The sequence below is a fragment of the Piliocolobus tephrosceles genome, chromosome X (genome assembly GCF_002776525.5).
Source record: "Piliocolobus tephrosceles isolate RC106 chromosome X, ASM277652v3, whole genome shotgun sequence".
Classification (NCBI taxonomy): Eukaryota; Metazoa; Chordata; class Mammalia; order Primates; family Cercopithecidae; genus Piliocolobus; species Piliocolobus tephrosceles.
Window position 1 is genome coordinate 82,339,349 of NC_045455.1, and position 25,865 is coordinate 82,365,213.

The window sequence follows — 25,865 nt, forward strand, 5'->3', positions numbered from 1 at the left end:
CAGGTCAGGGCAAGGAAAACTCACTGCTTTACTGGACACAAATGGCAGACTTGGTTCAAAAAGGATGGGGAAAATCCATACAGTAGCTTTGCTAGCCCTAAGTTGCTAGGCCTAGTTCATGGCCATTGACAGACAAATCAGAAATTAAACTGAGAGATCCTAGAAGTGGAAGAACCATAGAGGGGTTAAGCTAAGCTCACACATATACCTGATGGATGGCTAAACAAGGAAATAAAAACCAAGGGGTACTGAGGACTGGTTGCAACCTTGAATGCATTCCTCATTCCACATGTAGTTCAGTTGCCTTGTAGTCTCATGATGTCTAAGTATAAACTCTGTTCACATCATTGGTTGGTCACTAAACTACACAGACAGAAAGATGAAGCCAGGCTAAAATAAAAGCAACTGAGCAGAAACATAAGTGACTACACAATGAGGTGGAGACAAATCACACAGCTGACACCTAAGCAATCCATGAAACAAAAAAAAGAAAAACCATCAAGAGGAAAAAATATCAGAAAAAGAAAAGAGAATCCTAAGTTGCTAAAATATATTATCTAAAACGTCAAGTTTTCAGTCAAAAATTACCAGACAGGGAAAAAAGAGAAAAGTTTAACAGTACACAGGAGAAAAATAGCCAAAAGAAACTGACTGAGTGGGGCCAGATGTTTAACAAATACTTCAAAGCAACTAACATAACTCATAATAATGATTCGAGAAATTCAACAAAGCCCAAGTAGGAGAAATACAAAGAAAACTACATGTAGACATATCATACGTTACTAAAAGCCAAAGAAAAAAGAAATACTGAAAACAGCAAAAGAAAATTGGCTCATCATGTAAAAGGAAACAACCTCAAGACTACTGGCTAACTTCTCATCAGAAACAATAGAAACCTGAAGGCAGCAGAATGACATATTCAAAGTGGTGGGGGTTTAAAACACCCAAATCAACCAAGAAGTCTATAAATGGTAAACCACATTCCAGAGAAACAAAAACTGAGAAACTTGTTAGCAGACATACGCTATAAGAAATACTCCTACCATGCAAACACTAATCAAAAGAAAGCTGGAGTGTCTACATAAATATTAGAAAAAGTAGATTTTCAAAGCAAGGAATATTACTAGAAATAAAAAAGGGCATTTCATACACATGATCTTAGCCAAAAGACGGAGAAGCAACTGGGCACTTCATAATGATAAAGGAGTCAATACATCAAGACATAACAATCCTAATATGCAAGTACCTAAGAACGATCTTCAAAATGCATGAAGTCCAAAAGAACTGAATTAGAAAATGCATAATTATGGAGGGAGATTCCAATATTTCTCTCAGTAAAAGACTAAAAAGAAAGACAGACAGAGGAGGTGTAAAAGTAGATTTGGAAAATCCCTAAGTACTTGGAAACTGAACAGCACAGTTCCAAGTAATCCACTGGGTTAAAAAAAAATCACAAGTGAAATTAGAAAAGTTTGAACTAAGTAGAAAGAAAACCTAAAATACCAACATTTGTAGGAGAATGTTAAAAAGCTTAATCAGTATTCAGAGTGAAATTTATAACTTTAAATGACATTAGAAAAGAATAGTCTAAAGTTAATTATCTAAATTTCCAAGTTCATAATCTAGAAAAATAAGTAGAGGGAAAAAGTAGAAGATAAAAAAGGTAATAAAATATAAACAGACAACAACATAGAAAGTCAATTACGTCAATACTATAGGAACAACAGGAATTCTCTTATATTGCTGGTAGAAGTGTAAAGTAATACAACTTCAGGAAAGTTTAGCAACTTAAAAGTTAAGGTTTACAATATTGTACGCCCAGTCATTGCACTCTTATGTAGTTACTCAAGACAAATAAAAACCTGTCCACAAAAAGACTTACACATAAGTATTCACAGCAACTTTATTCATAATAACCAAACCTGGAAACAAACCAAAGACCCATCAACAAGTGAATAGGGTTTAAAAGTATATACAAAAATAATGAACAATAAACATTAACTAGTGAAACATTCAACAATATGGATGAATCTCAATAATGAGAGAGAATGAAGTATTACACAAGAATGCTTACAGTATCTGATTCCATTAAATTCTTGAACTGGCATGACAAGATCAGTGATCATCTGGGCCAGGGTAGGGATGAACTGACTGCAAAGGGATATGGAGGGATACAGACGGTGACGGAATCTATACCTTGATTGGGATCGTAGTTTCACTGGTCAAAACTCAAACTGTACCCTTAAAATGGGTATATTTTATTTTATAAAATATACTTCATAGTAAAGGAATTGTTCGGAGTCTGTCACACAAATTTGCCAAGTAAACCCTTCGGTCTATGAACTGAAATATTTAATTAAAAAGGGCAGAACTAATGACAAAAAACAAAACCTGCTCAAAGAGTAATTACTACAGTAACATACCTTTCTCCAGAACTTCATTCTGAATTGTCTTCAAGAGTCTCAAGTACTTAAATTAATGAAAACTTCTTAGTACCAACCTAATACTAATCTGAACCACTGAAATAAAAGTTGGAAATCTGCAGCCTCAACAGAAATGGTATCTGCAATTTTGTCCATACCAAGAATTACGTTTCAGAATGAATTCTTACATTTCCTACAAAACTATAATTATTCACTGAGAGAAACTAGAATTAAATATAATGACCTGTCAAACAATTATGTTACCTGTGGCAGAAAATGGCCATCTGGATAAATGAATATAATCTTTGCTTTCTAATGTGTAAATCTCCTTTAGCAGGTGAGAGATTAGACGGAAAAGAATAGGAGGATCAACAATGAATACCTGAATAACAAATGTTTAAAGTAAATTAAAATCATTTTCTTAAGACTCTAAAGTCTCTAAGTTATGTACAAAACTACATACTTTTACAGTATAGGAGCAATTATTTAACTTAGAGGATGATTAATAGTTCACAGAGAAGTTATTACCAGAAAAACACAAATACAACATGATTAAGTACAGTTAATTTACCCACAGCTCTTAAATATAAGCTGTATGTAAATACTGATACTGAGAAATCCTTGCAAGAATCACTGATAGAAGTCAGAACATCATGCCTTCCAATCCATCCTCCATGAACTTCTTATAAAGTGCCATGAATTTGGCCACAAATGCTTCCAAGTGATAAATGGCTTTGCTACCCAGCTGTAGACGATGTTCATAATAAGCTGCCATTTGGGCCACCTCCCCTTTCAGTTGTCCATCACAATTATGTAACAGTTCTGAGAGAAGGCCCTAAAGAAAAATAATTAGTAGTTTAAAAATCATTAACAAAATAGCTAAGCATGCCTTATTTCTCCCATTCACAAAAAGATCAAAGTTAAACATACTCTCTTTTACATATGTGAGATCTTTAATTTTTTACGTGAATCAACAACCTTTATCCAAAAGCAAAAACTGTGGTACCTTTTCCATGATGTAAACATGTGGTGGGTATCAACCACATTCTAAATTCCAAATATTTAACTGCATAAGGTGCAAGAATATAAGTGTAAAGACACTTACTGCAGCACTATTTATACTAACAATAATAATTTGTAGGCAACCTAAAGTTCCACCAATGGAGGTCATGTTTCGAAAAAGTATGATACAGTCACACAACAGAAAACCATTTACCCACTAAACAGAACAAAGTAAATCTATACATATGGTCATGACACAAGATCCATACTAAAGGCAGAAAACCGAGCAGTTTTGTGAAACCACATATATACACATACTTGTTTTTACGTGAACAGAAAAGAGGTCTGTTAAAAGCGGTTACCTCTGTGAAAATGGAAGGGTGGACCTTCACTTTTCTCTTTGTAGCCCCACCCTCCATTATCATCACTGCATCTTGCTCTTTCCTTTATAGCACTCACAACATTCTGAAATGCTCTTACTCATTTGTTCTCCTTTTCACACCACTAGAATATAACTTCACTTTAGGCAGGCCCTCCCTTCTTTTCTTCAGCATTCCTCTATAGTGCCTGGCACAACAGAGGTTCAGTAAATATGTGCAATTAATGAGCTGGAGAGAAAGAGGTGATATCTTGATACTGCAAAAAGCCCTAAGATCACATACCCAGCGTCCAAATTTTATAGCTGTAAAAAGTTCAAGATGTGAAATTGGGTTACCTTCATTATTATCTCAGGAGGAATACAATGAGTTAGAAGCTCATACAGCCTTCCACGAACTTCAAGGAGTCTACATAAAACAAAATAATTGATCTTTTGTGAAGAAAATAAGGGGTAATTCTTCCAAGTTCCCACCGTATGGTTTTACTTTATGAATTAACAAATAATCCAATACAGAATTAACAACTTTATAAACTAACTTTATGAATTAACAAACAATCCAGTAAGAAATAACAGTTGTTTCTTAAACAGGTTATCACACTAGGATAAACACATAGAGGCTTCTCCTAACTTCAGTTCATTTTTCAAACAGAACATTTTCAGAACTCTTTTAAAATGAGACATCTATATATATTCGTATTTCATGAAAATACGAGATAGAAATTGAGACTTCATGAATAGCGAGGGTTGAGCTTATTCACACCATAGAATTTAACAAACTTTAATGACATGTCAAGTAATGTTTTTTTCTTTTCTCCAGATAGATACCTGAAACATCCAGAAAATGGTCATGAAAAGATTAAAAAGTCAACTACATAGGTGACAAAAGATAATACACGCATGAAATATAATATTATGCCACTGCCTAGACTGCACAGTAAAAAAGCAATGTGGCAGGGATACAGAGCTGTCCCTGTCATAAAAGCGGCGGCACAAAGGTTTACAGGTAAGCATGGAACCAGACTAAGTGAACAGGGAACATTCAAACCTCTGGGTCCTTCATTCTAGGCCCTTCTCATATTTTAGGGAGGGAAAGGGAAGAAGAGGGAAATGTACATACGACGTTTTAAAACAGAAAAAAAGAGAGAGAGAGAAAGTTCCAAATACACTTATCTCAAAGGGAAAAAACTTCTGAATTTTTACTAAAATAACAGTACAGATGTTCCATACCTCAGATAAAAAAGCAGAAGTCAATCCTAAAGACATCAGGAATATGAAGCCCTGGCACATTAAATCTTAAAAAAAGTGGGGGGAGAAAAAAAAGAACTAGCATTTTGGGGGTATCTGCTATGTGTAAGAATTGAAACAAATAATTTACCTCAGTACTTACTCTAGCTCATTTATTTCAGATGAAAAAACTAAGGACCAGATAGTTTAAGTAACTGATAAAACTGACCACAGCAAAGCATGATTTAACACAGATCTATCTGTCTTACTCCAAAGTCCACACCCTTTCCAATGTCTGTGAAAGTATTTAACACCTTAATTCTGTATTAGGTTCACTGCAATACACTATTAATTCCCCACAACAATGATGCTCTTTTACTGAAACAAACCTGAAGTCCAGAAAGGTCAGGCTTCCATCAAGACTCATATATTCGAGCCAGCATTTGAATTCAGTCCTGACTCAAAAGCCTGTGATTTCTCTGACATCCCAAGAATAACACTTGATTATTAAAGCATGAATAATAAGTGACATATGGTATGAAATTATTTTAATATATGCATATAGCTTATTTCTGAAAAGTTGAGTCACGATGTAGTTACCTACACAACTGAAGTAACCATACTGTGTGTAGTGCATACATGTTAACATGCATCTTTTGTTAGTCTTATTACTGTTTTACAAAATTAATATATTCTACATTTACCATGTCTGTGTCATTATTTCCTAATAGCTTACAAGTGAGTACAAACTCTCCTGTCAGAGAAACATGGGTATTCTAGAACTGTCTCTACTAATAACGGAATGTCCCTAAACAAGTTACTTGATCTCCGTAAATGTCAGCATCGTTTTTTGCTTTTTATCTAAAAAGTTAATATTTTTCTCATAGGTCTGTTTTTTCAATTAAATAACATGGTGTAAGAGCTGACACAATCATTCACGAAATATTAGCTGCTATTCAAATTAGAAAATTATGACTGTTCTAAGACAGATTAAGTGAAAAATCAAGACCACAAATATTCCAGCAAGACAAAGGAGTCAGAAATCAGAAGTAATCATTTGGAATTGTGCGGCCCACTGATCAGAAAGATACCAGACTTCCAGGACTTCTGGCCAGCCCCAGGGCTTTCGAGAATTGAGCAAAATTTCTTTTTATGCAACACAATGGAATCAATTCCTACAATTGTTAGTATGAACAGGAAACAGGAGCACCTCTTCTTGCACAAGTTCATTTATAACCTGCCAAAATGTGTTAGGAAAACCAGAAGAAATTTGTAACAACAGCTAGAAGAATTAAGCAAAGGAATAATGAAGTAGTTTTAAAAATGCATGTGTTAATTGAAAAACATTACAACATCAAGTACCTAAATCCCTTAAAAGTAGGTAAGTTCTACTACTACCAATCGTTCTTCTTTAATATCAGAACAAAAACAAGAAAGTCATCTTCAGTGCAGAAATCTTTTTATAAAAGGCCCCTAAGACATGCTTTATTTGAATTCTATCTCTTTAAAGGGTGAAGTCTCTTTATTGATAATCAATATTTAATAAAATAAAATGAACATTTTTTTCCTAAAGACGAAGTTTCTTTTCTCATGAGACTACTTACAATGTTTGGTACTTCCTGGAGAAAAATACCGATTTCTTCAACTAAAATAATTGAATTCTGAGAATTCAAAGCAAACCTTAAATGAAATACTAAGTACCCACTAAGTATGATCCACTATCCACCTCCACCAATCTATATATTACAATATCTTTGAAGAATGTCTCATAAAAATTAGAATTCATCAGATGTATCATTAAAAGGAGAAACATGGCATATTCCTCTATTATTTTCATTACAGGGAAGCATAAGTTCTATTGGCTGCAGCCTATTCAGTCTATATCCGGAACCCAGTCTATTCTGAACCCTAAAATGATCAACTACCCTCTGTAAGGTCCGAAGATCATTTCTAAGCTCAGAAAGCCAACAAGGATATGAGACTGCGCTTCAGCAAGTCTAAGGAACCTTCTCCATACTCTCCAAAGTTAGCGGGCCTTAACGTCGTCATTTTTTATTTGGAGAAAAGCAAACTGTGCTTCTCAATCAAAGCTGCCATAAGTGAAACTACTAGCGGCTGAGGTATTTTCAGAATCGTCAACCTACAAATAATAGACCTACAGAAGTAACGGAAACAATTTTGCAGCAAATGTGTCAAAAAATACTGTCTAAAAATGGTATATACACAATGCTATCCTTAGTAGAACCCATGGTCATCTATTCAAACCATTAATAACTCTTTCGCTCTTCACAACAAAGGCACAAGTACACTTGGCGAGGCAATAATAATATCTTTAATATGCAAATGAAGATAAAACTCTAAAATGAAGTTACCTAATCAAGAACACTTAGCTAGAAGTTCAGGACAAAAACTACAAGTCTTACTTACCATCTGGTGTCTTTCTAGCACAAGATGCATCATCAATTGCAAAGTTATACATTGTCCTTTCCTAGAAAGCTACACACATTATGTCTAGCTTTGTGTTATATGTTACTATTAAGTCATCTGAGATCCTAAAAGGAAACTTAAAATTAACATAAACTCCACTTTTACATGATCACATGTAAGCCACGATATTACAGCTTAATAAAAGCCACAATATCACACACCAACTATTCTGAACCACTAAATTTCTGAAGTTGAATCGCACATTTTCCTTAAAAGGTTAATACGTAGATTCAGGATTTAATTATAATTCAAAGTGATGTGGCATTAGCATAAAGTAGTTAATACATGTTCTATGATATCTTGATAATGAAATCTTTACTGTCATGGTTTTATACTGGTACCTTTGTGGAGTCTGCTGACTGACAATAGCATTTGCAGTCTCCCTCAGATACACCTCCCAGTCTGTCTCAGGGATTTCTTGATCTGCAGTAAAAGGATATCTACACAACAAAAAGAGAACACAAGAAGTTAAACAGAAGTGTGCTTATGTCCTAAAACAGGAGTCCCCAACCACTGGTCTGTGCCATTAGGAACTGGGCTACACAGCAGGAGGTAAGCAGCGGAGAGGCCAGCATTACGGCCTGAATTCCGCCTCCTGTCAGACCAGTGATGGTATTAGCTTCTCAAAGGAGCATGAACCATATTGTGAACTGCTTATGCAAGGGATCTAGGTTGCACGCTCCATACGAAAATCTAATGCTTGACAATCTGAGGTGGAACAATTTCATCCTGAAACTATTCCCCACCCTTATTCAGTCCATGGAAAAACTGTCTTCCACAAAACTGGTCCCTGGTGCCAAGAAGGTTGGCAGCCGAAGTCCTAGAATGTAACCACCCCTTCCACTCACTGTTGCACTCTGCAGGCTTCACACATAAGCAGGGCTTTTCTGAGATTTCTACAAGACTTCTCTGCAAGTCTATGAGCCAGTTGTGAAGGAAGATTCAGACCTTCCTTCTTGCACACAGTAGATAACACGTGGCAAATCTACAAATAAAGTTAACAAAAATGGGCAATCCATTAAAAAGCAGATTAATTTCTGTTGATATCCTCCTAGACCCTTATAACTGTATTACTCTCAAAATTCTTGTAAGTGAAACTTATATAAAAGTAACTTACCACTCTGCATCTAACACAATGTTACATATTATCCCTACTTTGCACGAAATCTCCCAAAATCTATTAAAAGCAGGAAAGATATTTAATGTGAAGAATCCTAACTTTTGCTGATGGTTGTTAAGAATGATAGAGAAAAAATATATGTGTGTGTATATATAAATATTAATGTTATTTCACACTAACTTTAATTCCCTTCCTAGGGACTAGATATTCCCACATCATCTCTTTGTAAAATCTATTTCCTCAATATTCCAGCCTCCTCTTAAAGCCAACTAAATCAGCTTGAGAAAGAAGACAGCAAATAACTAGCCCTTACCTAGTTTAGTGGAATTCGTAATACCTACTTGTTCAAGGTAAAGATGGTTTAAAGGGAAAAACACTTTCTATATATTGGCATCTGGTATTTATAACTATACGCTTTGGTTTGTTCATATATTAATGCTTTGCATCCAGGTCTGTAGATGTTCCTGAATTACTGATATGCTTCTCTTCTTTTACAACAAGCATACAGTATACAGAGAATCTGAACTAATTTTTCAGAAAAGTGTAACTTGACCTACATCTTCAATGCTGGGAGCAGGCACACGAACTGCCAAGCACCTACTACGAATAGGCGGGATCACTTTAGATGTAGAATTGCAGCACAAGATCAATCTGCAGGTAGACATATATTTTTCCATGGTTCTTCGCAAGGCATGCTGAGCATCTTTGGTGAGTTTGTCAACTTCTGTCAATAACACCACTGAGTCAAAGAAAAACAAAACAAACTTTAACTTGAGTTCACTCAAACTTTAACTTGTCTCTTTCTTCCTCCCCATTATCCAGGGTGAAATCCTAAATAATAAGCCTGATATACTACTACTCCCTTTGGCAAAGATAAAGTTATAAGTACGGTAAAATTATTTTTTATTTTAAAACACTACAATCATACTCCGGTTTCTCTTCAGATCACATAAATCTTTTGCCTTTTACTAAAGCTTTCTATGGATAGGAACAGCTCTGAGTTTTTCATATTGTGAGACCTTGCATTGGCAGGGCTAGTAGAAAAAAAAAAGAATCTATAATCAAACAAGACCAAGAAACACTAGGCTAAATGAAGTTAAAAGGTTACTTTGTAGTAGAAATCATTGCAACCTTTCTTTATATGCACTAAAATTTACCAAGACAAGGAAGTACTGTGCTGCATTTCCCCAAAATAACTTTACTCAGCAGCACATTTCTGTGGTACATCTTAATCTAAAATATTAAATTCCAAGGAATAGACTTTGGAAAACAGTGGTGCAAGAGATGTAGGCAACAAGGCATAAAGATATTTGGCCACCATAAAGTAAGATTCCATCTGGTCACAATCACAGATCAGCCTTAACACGGTTCAGGAATAATGTATAGACAGAAACTGAATCCAGTATTGTATTTTTCATTACATTAACAAATTATTTCTAGAAGATGAACTGGTGGCATGCAGCATTTGGATCTGCCCCATAAAAATAAACAGAACAACTAAAGATTCCAAGACAAAGAACCCATGAACATTTTACAGAAACGAGGCAACAAGCTTTATCCAAGAACCCCAAACATGAGCAAATGAGAATAAGAAACTAAAATTGCAAAGGCCCAGATAGTATCAGCAACGGTGTGGGAGGAAGATTTTGACAGACTTTATGACAGGAAAAGCTCAAAATCACCCACGGGAATATACTAGAAACCATGATGGGGCCAATTTGAAAGCAGCAGTTGGCCAGGCACAGTGGCTCATGCCTGTAATCTGCCTGTAATCCCAAGATTTTGGGAAGCTGAGGAAGGCAGATCCTTGGAGCCCAAGAATTCAACACTAGCTTGGGCAACACAGCAAAACCGCATGTCTACAAAAATACAAAACATTGCCAGGCCTAGCGGTTTGCACCTGTAGCCCCAGGAGACTGAAGTGGGAGGACTCCTTGAGCCCAGGAGGTCAAGGCTGCAGTAAGCTGTGATGGCACCACTGCACTCCAGCCTGTTGCCACACAGTGAGACACTGTCTCAAAGAAAGCAGCAGTCTTACCGAGGTGGGAGATTCAACAGAGCCCAATTTATGGGTGAGACCAAGGGAACCCTGACGCAGTAAGGTTTGACAGAACAGTAGACTCTGAGAATACCAAAATGAACCTCCCTTCCAAGACAATGTTCCATGTGGCTGTGGCTGGTGCAGTGGCTTGTGCCTGCAATCCCAGCACTGTGGGTAGCCAAGCTAGGAGGATGGCTTGAGGACAGGAGTTTGAGAATAAGACAATGCCCCACAATGAGAAGAAATTCCGGAAACAGAATACAAACTGAGAACAGGTAAAAGAGAGACAAAGAATCCCAATAAAGGTGACAGAAAATAAGATAGGGAATAGAGCTCAGAACACAAGGTCATTTATTTATTTTTTTATTTTATTTTTTGAGAGACAGGGTCTCACTCTGTCACCCAGGCAGGAGTGCAGTAGCTCGATCATGCCTCACTGCAATCCCAAACTCCTGGGTTCAAGCAATTTCCCACCTTAGCCTCCCAAGTAGCTAAGACTACAGGCATGAGCCTATTTTTTTTTTTCCCCCTTTGGCAAGATTGGGTCTTGCTGGTCTCAAACTCCTGGCCTCAAGTAAAGTGTCACATATTTTTGATCACTTTGTAAAACTAATACAAGAGGTAGCTGTAGAGCCCCAGACCTAGAAAAAACTCTCTGGCCTGCCTCTGCTTCCTAAGTACAGGAAAACTCACTTTACTTTTAACAAAATGATCAACACAAAAGGATCATCGCCAAATTTAAACAGTTATGTAAGAGAGTCGAGCAGAGGAGAAGAATAACATCTTTATGGATATGAAAGAGTCGAAGTATTTTCTAAACTGTTAATTAATAGTTATTGTTCTTTTTAAGGAACAGTAAGCTTCATGTGAAAGGTTATTTCAATTGTAATTGGGTGGTAAAATATTGTTAGTATTTTTAATGACCCTAAAACATTTCACTTTTAAAGGTTTGTAATTGTAATTAGGTGTTATTAATTTTGACTAAAATGTTAAATTTCAACTAAATTTCTTATAATAACAGATCTTCAACATTTCTCTTATAATAATAACAGATTGAGGATAACGGCACAGTATTTCCTATATTTACATATACATATCATTATTTTGTACAGTGATGTTGGAAATAGTGACTAAGCAGTACTTGGGCAGAAAACAGCATATTTTTAAAAATTCAACATGACAAGTGACGTTTACTCTAGAAATGCAGAACAGTTTGTTTTGCCTTTTTTTAGGGATACAGTCTTGCTCTGTCACCCAGGCTGGAGTACAGTAGTGCAATTACAGCTCACTGCAACCTTGAATTCCTAGGCTCAAGCAATCCTCCTGCTTCAGCCTCCCAAAGCACTGGGATTGCTAGCATAAGCCACTGTGCCTAGCAAAAGTTTTAATATTAGAAAATCCAGTAATATAACCTATGATATTAATGAACTAAAGAAAAATCATAAAAGCACATTCATGGATGAAAAAGAAGCCTCAGACAACATTTAACACACATTTATGTTAAAGACACTCAATAAAATAGGAGCTTGAGAATATTTTCTTACCACGATCAAATATATATACCTCAGACCAAAATTCAGCAACTAATTATGGGAAAACACTACGGCTTTCCTTCCAGAGTCATGACATGGACATCTGCTATGTCTATTACTATTAAGCATACTATTGGAGGGTTGGCCAACATAATTAGAGAAGAAAAAGTATTTAGAGCCATAAAAATTGGAAAGAAAAAGGAAAAATAATTTACGGATTATATGGATATACATCTAAAAAAAACCTCAAACTATCAAAAGACAATTACAAACAGTAAGAGAATTTAATAACACAGCAAGATATAAAAGTAGGATATAAATGTTAGTAACTTACATATATAAAACATTCAGAAAATATAAGACTTCATATATAGTAGCAAAAAAATAAATTCATAAATGTAAATTTATTTTGAAATATGGAGACTGAGGAAAGAAATCAGCTGAGAATATGTACAGGGAATTCACAAAATAATAAAAATGAGCAATATTAAACAAAGGAAAAATTTATCGCACTCAGTAAGGAGGAACAAAACACTACCTTCTCCACTCAAACTGACAAAGGTTAAGACGAATTGTCTTCAGTGTTGGTAAATGTCACGGAGAAATGAGCACTCCCAAACACTGCTATTGGTAGTATAAATCTATACCCTCTTTCAGATAGAGAATTTGGCAAAAAATATCAAAAGCAATAAATGATGGCACATTTATTATCACAAAATCTCACCAGTAAGAATGTATGCATATATACAGAAAAAAATGCTTGGAAGATAAAAGTCTAAACTGTTAATAGTAGCTGTCTCTGGATGGTGGGAATATAGCTGATATTATTTTCTTTTTTATCTAAATATTTGATAATGAACATATGACTCGGGTCATAAGAACAGTTATTTTAAAATCATGTACTTTCTGATTTGAAATCACATATTTTTATTCATCTTGTTCTAAAATATCAAATGGATGGCACAAATAATCCTCTTTCACATAAAATTCAATTCCATTAGACTATAAACTCCCATGAGCACAGAGATCATACTTCTCTCTTGTTCACTTTCATAACTCAAAAAAACAAAGAGACAGAGAGCACTAATGCTTGGCAGCTTCATAAAACAAAGTCTTTTGATCACTTACCTTTAAAATCCCTTTGAGAGTTTGTTTCAAGTTGTTGTGATTGTGCCACTGTTTTCAGCATCTCCTGAATGACTACTCGGTCACTATTTCCAGCATCACTACACAAAACAAAAATAATGGTATATAGTATGCCCTTAATATTGTTATTATAAGGAAAATATTGAGGTTCTTAAGCGGTCAAAATTTTAATCAAAACTAATATCACCTAACTATAATTATAAGCTCTTTAAAAGTAAAAAGTTTTATGGTCATTAAAAATACTAACAATATTCCAATTGGATTAACATCACTGAAAACACTAAAAATGTTCTTACATTAAGTTTACTGTTAACATAAAAAAAGCAACTACTAATAATTAGGTAACAGTTTAGCAAATACTTTGACACTTCTGTACTGACTATAGAAAATTAATATCTAATTATAGTTCATTTCTCAACTATCTATAATTGTTGAAAATACAAAAAATAACTCTTTGAAACAGAAATTCAATCCCTATTCCTCTTCCACATCCCCAAAATAGCAAAGATCTGAGAGAACAAAGAGAAGTCTGCTCCCAGCACGAGAATGAAACTGATTCAGATTCAGTAAGGCGATGAGATAAGCAAACTGAGTTTAAGACACAAAGTCAAAACTCCATATTGATCTGTCATTTACACCAATGTTATTGCTTTGGCATTTCAGTCAAGGACCTCTTAAACCAACAGAAGTCAATTTAGGCTGAATGAATGTTAATTTCAATCACCCGGAAAGCAAATGGCTTATTCTCCAATTGGTTATCTATGCTTCAGAAGAACTCACAAAGAGAAAAACAGGTCAAAGCAGTTAACTTTATTTTCTCAAACAGCCACTAAGTTTTCCCAAGTCACTACTACTATTATAGATCAATATACCTACAGTGTTGCTCTTACAATCACTTTCCTAGCCAAGAATCCAAAACATTCTCCATTTGTCTACGGAATTAACACTCCCTTTGTTTTTATGATCAAAGCCATTCCCAACAACCTTGTTTCTGTTAGTTTTCTTTGAGATGCCTAGAGAAAATAATACCTATCTGTTAGGGTTGTTTTAAGGATTAAATGTAATAATCCAGGTAAAGCTTCTCACAAAGTGCCTGCTACTGAAAACAACATACACATTAGCTTGTAATGCTATTCCTCCTGCTCCATTTGGTCTCCTCCCTCTCCCTGAAATGGATGTTCGCTCTTGCCTCTGTGCCACTGCCCATGTTGAGTATGCCTGTGAATATCCTCAATTCTGTTCTCCTTTAAGAACTCATACAGTCCCACAGATCATTGCAGCTTACCCAGTTAGCTCCCAGAATCATTTCTACACCACTTAATACTTAACAGCTGTTGCATGAGTTTTTGATGCCTCTCCAACAAGTTCCTAATCTTATTATTGCATGACAGAGAATAAAGATATTGGTTGGTGGACTATTATAATACCTCCAATCAAGAAATTTAAACAGAGAGCGACAAAGAAAGATTTGGCAACCCAAAGTCAATTTCTGAAATATTTACTCCAAACACTGTAAACTTTTTAGACACACTGCTCATCAGCAATGAATGAGCCAATATAATTTAACAAAAACTTACTGACAATATAATATACTGTGTGTACATCAATGAGCTCCCTAGACCTAGAAAAGGTAAATACATTGTTGAAATTATTTGACACAGAAGGCAAAACGGGAAGGGCTTTAGGATTCCCATTTCAAGCAGGGCAGCTCCACTTTAATCTGTTTTATAAACTGTGCTTCCACACGTATCAATTTACTTCAAAAAAGGGTTTCAATCTTTAAAAAAAAGAAAGCCCAAAACCAATTTCCCTAAAAATGCTTAACTTACCTAGGATTAACTTCAAGGTGGTAGTTACTTGCAATGGTGCTAATTTCAATTTTCTTTTTAGATGGAGTCTGGGGACAAAGAAAAAGGTATTTTTAACATTTATTTATTGCCTATTTCCCCATTTCCCCACTATTTTGTATTTCCATTGGTTTTCTTTTATTATACAAAGTAAAACTCTAGATAACCACCATCCTATGTTTTAACTTTGTTAATCCCACTCTTTTCTCAATGTGCAGATAAACATGTTTTTATACAAATTGGGTCAAATCACACATCCTGTTTTATTGTGACTACTTTTTTCTTTTCCTTATCTCCAGAAATCCCCAAACCAAATCTGTATACCATTTTAAACACAGATCATTGCAAACGATCTGTTCCTTTTAGTCTTTTCCATGTTAACACAAAGATAAACATATACAAATATATTTTCATGGAGTGTCAATTTCTTGTAAAAAAATAAAAATTAAAAAAAGGAAATCATACACAAGTCTCTGTGTTTTGCTTTTCCTACCTAATATATCTTGGCAATCCTCTCAGACAACTAGCACACTGTTATAGTCACACACCAACCTATGGCATGGATGTTCCAAAGCTGGTCACACTGATAGACATTTTGTTTTCTGAAATCAAACAATTCCACAACTAACATATGTGTACATATACTGCTTTCATTTCTATGTAAGAGATTCCCAGTTTTGGGGATTGAAGGGAATGTGTTTTCTAACTTTAATATAATACATATGTGTGTGTACGTATCGATCAGTCTGCTTCATAAAACAGTCTAACGATTCACTTTTCCACTGGCAACTCTCTTCCCCAACATTCCCCATCTACAATAGGTTTTATCATGCCTTCCAATTTTCCAGTTTGGTGAGTATATAATAGACTCACACTGCTTGACAATCACAAAGGTCAAACATCCTTACATGTGTTTACTGCCACTTATATTTTTCTCCTGTGACTATCTGTTACAGAAGAATCTATTATTCAGTTTTCTACCAGATTGTCTTTCTGTTATCAATTTGCAAAAATCTCTTATTTATACATTCCTTTCAAATATTTTGTAACAATCTTTTTCTACTGATTTTATGTATAATTTCTGCCATAGCAATTTTTCTTTTTTTCTTTTTTTTTTTTTTTTTTCAGACGGAGTCTCGCTCAGTCACTCAGGCTGGAGTGCAGTGGTGCGATCTCAGCTCACTGCAAGCTCCGCCTCCCGGGTTCACGCCATTCTCCTGCCTCAGCCTCCCAAGTAGCTGAGACTACAGGCGCCCGCTGCCACGCCCGGCTAATTTTTTGCATTTTTAGTAGAGACGGGGTTTCACCGTGTTAGCCAGGATGGTCTCAATCTCCTGACCTCGTGATCCATCCGCCTCATCCTCCCAAAATGCTGGGATTACAGGTGTGAGCCACTGCACCCGGCTGCAATTTTTCAAATTCATATATCCAGGTGTCTACTTGTCTTCTACAGTTTCCATGTTTTCCTATAAAAGGTTTTATTTACCCATGAGCAATTCATATAGTCTAACAAATTTTACTCTAAGATATTTAGTGTTTCATTTTAACATTTAAGTCTTTAATTCATCTGGAATTTGTCTCTATAAATTGTATGTCATAGGGACTCAATTTTGTTTTCTCTGGATATATAACTAGTTATGATGACACACTCTGCTGGCTCATCCTCTTCCACTGATTTGAAATAGAACCTCTATGACACTTCCAAGCTCTCTTTCCATTTTCACTTGTCTAATTCTCTATTTTCATGCCAATATAATACTGTTTTATTTACAATAATCATACAGTATGATTTACTACCTGGTAACAAGCCCTACTTCACTAGCCTTTTTTCATAATAACTTTAGCTAGTCTTAGAAATGTACTGTTCCATATGGATGGACTTTCTAAGATCATTTCATACAATTATAACAACCACTTGAATTTGAATTAGAATTTCATAGAAATTGATAGTGTCACCTGGGGCAAACAGATCACTTAAACTATTAAGCCTCCCATCTGGGAACATGCTGCAACATTCCATTTGATTGGCTATTTATTGTCTCTCTATAAGATATTACGTTCTTCTGACAGATCCCACACCATTTGTTAAATTTGTCCCTATATAAGAATTTCCAACACAACATACAACCAGCATCTCAAACTCAATGTATCTAAATATATGCTAATCGACACTAGCCTAAAATCCAGTTACCTTCCCGAAGATTCTGTTTATAGCACTGCCATCCACACTCAGCATATGATTTTTTCAATGCCTAATATGTAAAGACATTCTACCAGAGGAAATGAAAATGAATATATGTTCTTGACATACAGTCAAAACAAATACAATCTTGTCAAAGTAGAAGATGTATAAACTACTACAACCAAAGCAAAACAAAGTAAGTACTATTAAAAGTATAAACTACAAGTTGTAGAAGAAAAGTTAATTCTAATGGGGCAGGAAAAAGAAGGATACATTTCAGCTAGATTTTAAACATCATCCATAATACAAAAGCATAAAAATGCGCTACATGGTATGAAGCTGGACATCTTGGCAAGGGCAAGATCATAGGAAGCCTCTCAACATCCCAGAGTTTCAGGCCTCCTTTCGCAGTGAGTCAGCTGCCCACTCTTTAACAAGTCACTTGATACCATGTTTAACATTTTTCTCAAAATGGTTCTCTTTCTTTCTATCCTCATTACCGCTCTCAGAAAAATGAAGTCTGGAAACCTGAGTTCTAATTCCAGCTAAAACATTGTCTTATTAGGCAATCTGAAATTAATCTCACCCTCTACATTTTACCCTAAACCCTCTGTTGCTCTTATTTCCTATCTAACATAAATGGCTTTGCTCTGGTTATAACAGGTCTATAAATCAGTACCTCTCAAATCCTGTGCCCCAAGACTACCTGTGGAATTCTTATTTAAATTATACATTAGGAAGCAACTGGGTTGGGGGCATACATGACCAAGACTGAAAGTCTCTGCTATAAATCACTTTGAGGGCCTCAAAGTGAAATGCTTACTGTGATGGTCTGATGTTCAATTCTCAATTTTTCCACTCCAACACCATAAAGTTCACGTAGAATACACATAATTCTTGTCTTTTTTCCAGCACCTGATGGTCCATACACTAACAGATGAGGAAAGTCACCACACTGCACCTGAAAAAAAAGAACAAGGCATTTTTCCCTAATCAATCTGAGCTGCTCTAGGTAGAACCAAACTACTTTTTAAGTATCAAATATTTTATGCATCTATCCATGAAACTCCAAGTTCATGGGTAGATATACCCAAGTTTTTATATATGTGTAAAACTTGGAGTTTCATGGGTAGATAAACAAAATATTGTGTATCATATATATGCATATATATTCTGCAATGTTTACTATTCGCCTGGCACTAATTTTGTATAACTTACATACATGACACAGCACATGCAAGACACAAAACTAAATGCTAGAAAGCAAGAACTCCTAAACCTGGCTATCAGAAGCACCTAGAAAACTTTTTAAATAAAGGACTGACTAATGAATAGACCGCATCATCCATGAGATTAGGATTCTGCAACTCTGAGATTCAGGCCTTTCTTAGTTTGGACTATTAGAAACAGTCCCTGTGATAACAATTCAGTGTATTTGGTTCCTTTGGGAGGTTACTTGTGAGATAAAGGAAAACTTCATAGGAGAGTGGGGATGCGAAACAGGGAAAGGAAGGCAGCCACTAAGAGTGTGTTTTCAAGTTGAATGCCTCCAGGTATCTGTGTTTGATCCTGCTAGGGAAACTCTTAAAGCCAACATAAACACCCACCAGAGGGTTAACCTACCTGGCGGGGGCGGGGGGGGGGGGGTGGGAAGCTGCAATATGATTATGTCTGATTAGTTCTTTCTTGAAGCCTGCTTAGGAATGTGGATGGGGGAAAGGAAAGAGCATTAACTTCAGGCATTTCATATCTGTTTATGGGTGTCACAGAGAGAAAAGCCCTCAGGCAAAGTACAGATCTACAAAGCTAGAAGTCAGAAGTCAGTCTGTGTGCACTTAAAAGGAAGAGGACTGGGTAGGGCACTAAAGGTATCTGCTGATGATGAGTTTTGCAAAAGCTTTTCAGGTGTTTCTGATGATCAGTCTGGTTTGGGAACCAGTGCTACAAAGGCTATAAAGATGAGTGGGTGACAGACCTTAGCCTCAGCCTCAGACTATAAAGATGAGTGGGTGACAGACCTTAACCTCAGGCGCATAAAATCTTTTAAGGCAAAGTTCTGTAAATAACCATTATTGAAAAAATGGAATACGTATCTTAAGAGAAGGGCTTATTGCAATGAATTTTAATACCTTGTAAACTCATCCATCTCTGTCACAGAAAAGTCTCAAGGAAAAAAACTATTCAATCTAATACAGTGCCTGGAAAATGGTTAAGTGTCCCACAGACACTTACTGCCTTTGTTTTTTAAACTTCAATCTAATCAGAAATAAGGATTATGCTTTAAATGTTTCATAGTTTGATTAAGCTGCAAATAAAAGAGTAAATAGGTGAACATTTCTTAAAAGCAAATTTAACACTTAAGATCATTATATAAAATTGATGTCCAAAATATACATTCCAAATTCTGTACAAAAAGTGGCCACAGAAAATAAAATGTATTCTATGACTAGGAAAACTGAAGACAAAGCTATTGATGGAAAATGTAATTTGTCTATAAATTATGGATACTGCCATAATCAATTTACTTTAAATTAGTATATATGCAGTACCATTAATTAAAGATCAATCTCGCAACACTATCAACTAGTCTAATGACTTTCATATGTACAGTCTTTTCTTATTATTTCTTATTTTTAAGAAGTACTTAACAAATAGTATCTGTAAACCTAAGAAAGGTCGGTAAGGGAAAACCAGGGTATTAGGCAAAAACGTTTCAACAGCATCATATATTAATTTGAGGTCCTTAAGAGCAGTGAACAAATGTCTTCCACAGACACTAAATAACTTAGTCTCCTAAAGATCCTTCTTTACTCTCTACTCCCTGAAAGATTCAGTTTGTTCCTCACAAAATATTGCCATTAGACACTTTTATCAACCACAACAGACAAAGAGGCATCAGGATACAGGGGAGGGAATCTTTCATAAAGCACTAATCTCAGCCAGGCACGGTGGCTCACACCTGTAAGCTCAGCACTTTGGGAGGCCGAGGCAGGTGGATCACCTGAGGTCAGGAGTTCGAGACCAGCCTGGCCAACGTAGTGAAACCCCGTCACTACTAAAGAATACAAAAATTAGCCGGGCGTGGTGGTGGGCGCCTGTAATCTCAGCTACTCGGGAGGCTGAGGCAGGAGAATCTCTTGAACCCGGGAGGCAGAGGTTGCAGTGAGCCGAGATGATGTCATTGCACTCTAGCCTGGGCGACAAGAGCGAAACTCCGTCTCAAAAACAACAACAACAACAACTAATCTCAGGAACGTCCTAGTACAATTTATTTGAGAATTTTATGATCTTTGGAGTAAATACATATTTACAACACTTTACTTGTCAATGACAACACTGATATCGAGAGCTCTTAAGCCAGTTAGAAAGCAAATCTCATGGTGTCACCTATGCTCAAAATGTTCCAAAGGCTTCCCATCTTATTCTGAGACTGAGTCTGCACCCCCCAACTCCGACTACCCTTCCCGCTGGTTCACCATTATCGGCTACACCAGCCTCCTGAGGTTCTTAGAATATGCCGTGCATATTCCTGCTCGGGAATTTTGCACATGCTGTCCCCTCTTACCTGTTCCACTCTTTGCTCGGATTTCTATATTTACGACTTCTCAATTTCCCTCAAGTCTCGGCTCAGATGCCACTTCTCAGTGGAGCTTTTCTTGTTTAAAAATACAAGCCGGCCTCCCACACCTTTTCCCCATTCCCTTTGTTATTTTTCTCCATAGCACTTATCGCCTTCCAATGCAGGAGGAAGCAGCACTGCTCCTCAGGGGAGGGCAAAACCCCGAGCCAGGGGGCCTCCGCTCTCCCATGCTCCCGGCCCCCGCGGACTCACCAGGTTGCGCAGCTGGGTCGCCTGCTCCTTGTGATAGTCCAGCCGTCCCAAGGAGCAGGGCCGATACTTGTCCACCCAGAGGCTCATGGCAGCTCGACTTCCCGGGGACCGACGCTTGAAAGTCCCGCGCGAGCCCGCGTCTTCCCCCAAACACAGAAACAAGTTTTCCCGCGAGCGCCAAATCTCGTGACGTCACTACCGGTCGCGGCTGCGTAAATGATTTAGGACGCAAAGGCTACGGGGGCCGTGTGCAGACAAAATCAGCCGCCACGTCGATGCCTTCTAGTTCTGAAGTTCACTGCTTTGTTTTCTTTTTGTTCTCACCCTCTATTATATTCTAGGAATTATCAGGCGGATTGAAAATGTGGTCCTTACCCTCTTGGCGTTACATCCGGATACCTCAGAAAGACACTTCCTTTCATTTATTCATTCTTTCCTTCACTTAATTCATTAAACAAAAATTTACTAAATATCTGCTAGGTGTGGAACTCAGTTTTCGGCACTAAATATACATCTCAGGGTTTCACTCACTTGGCAGGTACCCAATAAAGCTTCATTGGATAAATCGCTTAAAAATGTCTGATCTTCACTATCCTTTGTTACCTCTATTCCTCAATATTCTTATTGAATTAGAAGCAAAAGAATCAAGAGCATGGAAAAACTACCGAGATGTGGCCTGTTGGGGAGAAGACATGAGGTTAATATGCATTCTAAGCCTAGAATGTTTGAAAACCCTCCAATTAAAATGTGTAGAACATATGAACCCCTCAGAAAAATATTCTGCATATAAAGTTCATATGCAACTTTTGAAGTTCTCTTCAAATAGTGCCTCTCAAAATACACTTTACTCATTGTACGTAATATTAATCCCTTATTTAATTTATGCTTTTATTTTGTGTATTGTTGAGAACCCTAAGTCTTGCCATTTGATTACAAGGTCTTACAGGCAGGAAATGATTTCCAAATATACTTAATAACCTTTCATCAAAGTACCTCTTACTCATTTATTAATCAAGAATTTATCATGCTCTTCTATGAATCGTCATATTACATGAATTACTCCTGCAGGCAAAGTATTATCCACATCACCAAGTGTAAGATTTAATCCCTGTTCTCGAGAAACTTTCTATAATAAGCCTGGAAGGCTTCTGCCTCAGAGCCTTGGTAATTACTGTTCCCTCTTCCTGGACTATGTTTCTCCAGAGTCAGCAGAGTTGAGCCCCTCATTTCCTTCAGGATGATGACTCAAGTACTGTCTCCTCACTGAGGATTCCCTGACCACCCTATTTAATATTGCAAAAAAGCTTCATCTTATTTATGCTTCTCTCCATTTGAATTGAAATAGAGGAAGTGTTTGAAATGAGAAGGTAAAGGAAGTCAGAAGCAGAGATAGTGAATTGTGGTCTATGTGGATATCATAATCATAAAGAATGATACTGGAAACAAGTACTGAGAGGAAGAAAGAGAAGGACCAAGTGCTAGAATGATCAATGATTTGGCAAGAGTGACCATAAGCATGACAGACAACTTCAATAAGGAGGAGTGGTTGATGGCAGAGACTGAAGACATGTGCTTCAACGTTGTTGGGGGTTCTGAAGAAGGAGAAATAGTGTGGTGGGCCCAGGAAGTCCAGTTAAATTTGAATTTCAGATAGCTTTTTCGTATGTCTGGCAAAATTTATTACAAATGATTTTTTTCTTGTATAAGTATGTCTCTGACAATATTTGAAATTGTAATAAATATTGCCAGGGACATACTTATATGAGAAAAAAATCAGTGTTTATCTGAAATTCAAATCTAACCAGTGCCCTGTATTTTATCTAGCAATTTTACTCCAGACTCTTGAATATATGGGATATGAGAAATTGCTACAGAGAAAATAAAGTCCTTGGGGTTGGTAAACTACAGCTGCAATCACTTTAATGTTTAATGACTCTGGCCCTCAAGTATCGTAGCCCTTTTTTTTTTCTTGAGATGGAGTACCACTCCGTGGCCCAGGCTGGAGTGCAGTGATGTGATCTCAGCTCACTGCAACTTCCACCTCCTGGGTTCAAGCAATCCTCCCACGTCAACCTCCCAAGTAGCTAGGATTGCAGGTATGCACCACCATGCCCAGCTAATTTTTTGTATTTTTAGTAGAGATAGTCCAAGGTTAACTGGACTTCCTGGGCCCATTAATAATTAAATGATATAAATTTTTACTCTAGGCATTCAAACTGAAATCTAGTAAGATTAGAACACAGAAATGTAGAAATGGAGTCATTTGTGCTTTGACAGAATCATCCAGAAATATAAGCATAATAGGACTATTACCACCTGACTTTTTAGTCCACTGTCTGACCACTGAGCCACTGTGCAAGTCTCTGACTGATAAATATTTAACTATTGCTTGTGTTAATGGCTAATGCCAGACAGTGAGTAACCACCTCCAAGTTACATTTGCTGCTTTTTCTACAATACTCGAGTCGGAAATTGTTCTACCTTTTTTCTGGTTATAAGGCAACAAATGTTCATTACAGAAAAATTGAAGGAGAAAAAAGAGACAGGTATGTATTTATCTATATTTATATTTTTAAATTTATTTTCTATTTTTTGAGACAAAGTCTCCCTCTGTCGCGCAGGCTGAAGTGCAGTGGTATGATCTCAGCTCACTGCAACCTCTGCCTCCATGATTCAAGTGATTCTCCTGCTTCAGCCTCCAGAGAAGCTGGGATTACAGGCATGCACCACCATACCCAGCTAATTTTTTATTTTTAGTAGAGATGGGATTTTGCCATGTTAGCCAGGTTGGTCTCGAACTCCTGACCTCAAGTGATCCACCTGCCTCGGCCTCCCAAAGTGTTGGGATTACAGGCATGAGTCAGTGTACCGGCCCTTTATTTGATATTTTAACCTGCAGAATCTCTAATGGATTCAAGTTAGCTTGAGCCCTATATTTGCTTAAGAGTGTGATAAAGAAATCTGAGATTCCAGTATCATTGCTATTGGGTTTCCAGAGTAAGAAATCACTAAATCTATAATGAATCTATGATCATTTTCAACAGTATTTCTGTCCAGAAGTCTAGGCACTATACCAAAACAACTTTTGTGTGCTTAAATGGCTGCTACACACTCTATGTTACTTTTTCATCTTGTTGGAATTTGTGTAACTATATTGCTGTCTCTGGAATTAAAAGAAAAATCTACTTTTAGATTATCTAAAGTCATATTCCTTCGGATTTACACATTGTTCTCTGTCAGTTGTAATATGCCCTTTGTATCAAACTCCCTGTAAAAAGTCAGAACCTGAAGCTTTTAAATCCCTTTGTTTCTATAATTACCTCTTGTTCAGAGTTGCTTTCATAATTTTGCTTGCTTTCATATTTCATTGTTGTTACTGTTTATAACTTCCTCCTACCATATATATAATAATAACAATTACTCTCTCAATCACCTTTCTTCTGTAAAAATTCAAAATAATACGTATTTAATTAGGAGATCTCTAAATAGTGCCTTTTCTCTGAAAAATGTAAAGATTTTGTTTTAAAATATATTGCAATAATGAGTAAGAGAAGACGGTAAGGATCAGAGAAAAGAGTGAAATACAGAAAAGAATTCCAGTCAGCTGCAGAGAACTTCAGAATTTAATTATAATGTTCCTCTACAAAAGGACCACCCTTGAGTACTATCAATGAGTAAATCAGTCGATGCATACCATGAAGGGGGTGCAAGCTGAATTAGACACAGCCTCTGTTCTCAAGGAGCTTATGGAATGACAAGCACATATGCAAATAACTCTCGTAAAAGCAGTAAGTGATAAATGCCTTAATGGAGCTTCAAACATTTTTATAGAGGTTCAAGTTCAATTACAGTTTGACTGACTCGGGAAGGCTTCATGGAGGACATTTAAATCATTAGATTTTGCTCCCTTTCCTGCCTCCTGCCACATATCTGGTTGTAGCAATAAACAGTGACCAGGTGAGTTCTGCAGTCAGGTGCATCCCCTTCTTAGGGTAGGTGGCTGAGAATAATGGGGAACCTTCTTCTAGTCAACCCATCAATGCCTTGGGGTGCATGCAGTATATGATCTCCAGTCTCACGTTCCTGCCTTTGTTACTTCCTATTTCAACCATTTTACAATTTATTGTGCAAAATGTTAAGTGTCTTAACAACCTTAACTCTTTTTGTATTTGGCAGGATATGCATAAATTCACAGATAATCAATAGATTGCCAATTAAGAAACAAAACGGCAAATAACTGGAAGGAAAACATGGAAAGGACAAGGGTGTGGGTAATTTGCCACCTTGGTAATGATCCCTTTCAGAAACAGGAAAAACATCACCACTTTTGACAGGAGGGGCTCTTCCTCTGATGCGGAATGCTTTTTGTATTTGTTGTTGTTTTTGTTTTTGAGACGGAGTCTTGCTCTGTTGCCCAGGCTGAGTGCAGTGGCTCTATCTCAGCTCACTGCCTCCCAGGTTTAGGCTATTCTCCTGCCTCAGCCTCCCAAGTCCCTGGGATTACAGGCGCCCGCCACCATACCCGGCTAATTTTTGTATTTTTAGTAGAGACAGGGGTTTCACCATGTTGGCCAGGCTGGTCTCAAACTCCTGACCTCAAGTGATCAGCCTGCTCAGCCTCCCAAAGTGCTGGAATTACAGGCTGATATG

At 36.7% G+C, this 25,865-nt stretch overlaps 1 protein-coding gene and 1 non-coding gene across 2 annotated transcripts; one reads left to right on the plus strand and one right to left on the minus strand.

Moving 5' to 3' along the window:
- Positions 1 to 1,885: 1,885 nt before the first annotated feature.
- RFC3 (replication factor C subunit 3) lies at positions 1,886 to 21,432 on the minus strand. The gene is made up of 9 exons (XM_023208810.1): positions 21,216 to 21,432; positions 18,207 to 18,344; positions 15,184 to 15,251; positions 13,337 to 13,434; positions 9,193 to 9,374; positions 8,364 to 8,500; positions 7,857 to 7,955; positions 4,141 to 4,210; positions 1,886 to 3,258 (listed from the first exon to the last, which is right to left on the minus strand). The coding sequence occupies exons 1-9, from the start codon at positions 21,300 to 21,302 to the stop codon at positions 3,067 to 3,069; spliced, it is 1,071 nt and encodes a 356-aa protein (XP_023064578.1). The 5' UTR covers positions 21,303 to 21,432; the 3' UTR covers positions 1,886 to 3,066.
- Positions 9,560 to 9,670, plus strand: LOC111540543. Its single transcript, XR_002731020.1, has one exon. It is a non-coding gene; the product is annotated as a U5 spliceosomal RNA (small nuclear RNA).
- Positions 21,433 to 25,865: the final 4,433 nt, after the last annotated feature.

Bases quoted from the DNA above. Each gene is read 5' to 3' on its own strand.
- RFC3 (XM_023208810.1), bottom strand. From the start codon at position 21,302: ATGAGCCTCTGGGTGGACAAGTATCGGCCCTGCTCCTTGGGACGGCTG. The intron at 13,435-15,183 runs GTAAGTTAAGCA...TGTTTTGTGTAG, and splicing joins CACCTTGAAGTTAATCCTAG to TGATGCTGGAAATAGTGACC. The intron at 9,375-13,336 runs GTAAGTGATCAA...TCTTTGACTCAG, and splicing joins CTCTCAAAGGGATTTTAAAG to TGGTGTTATTGACAGAAGTT.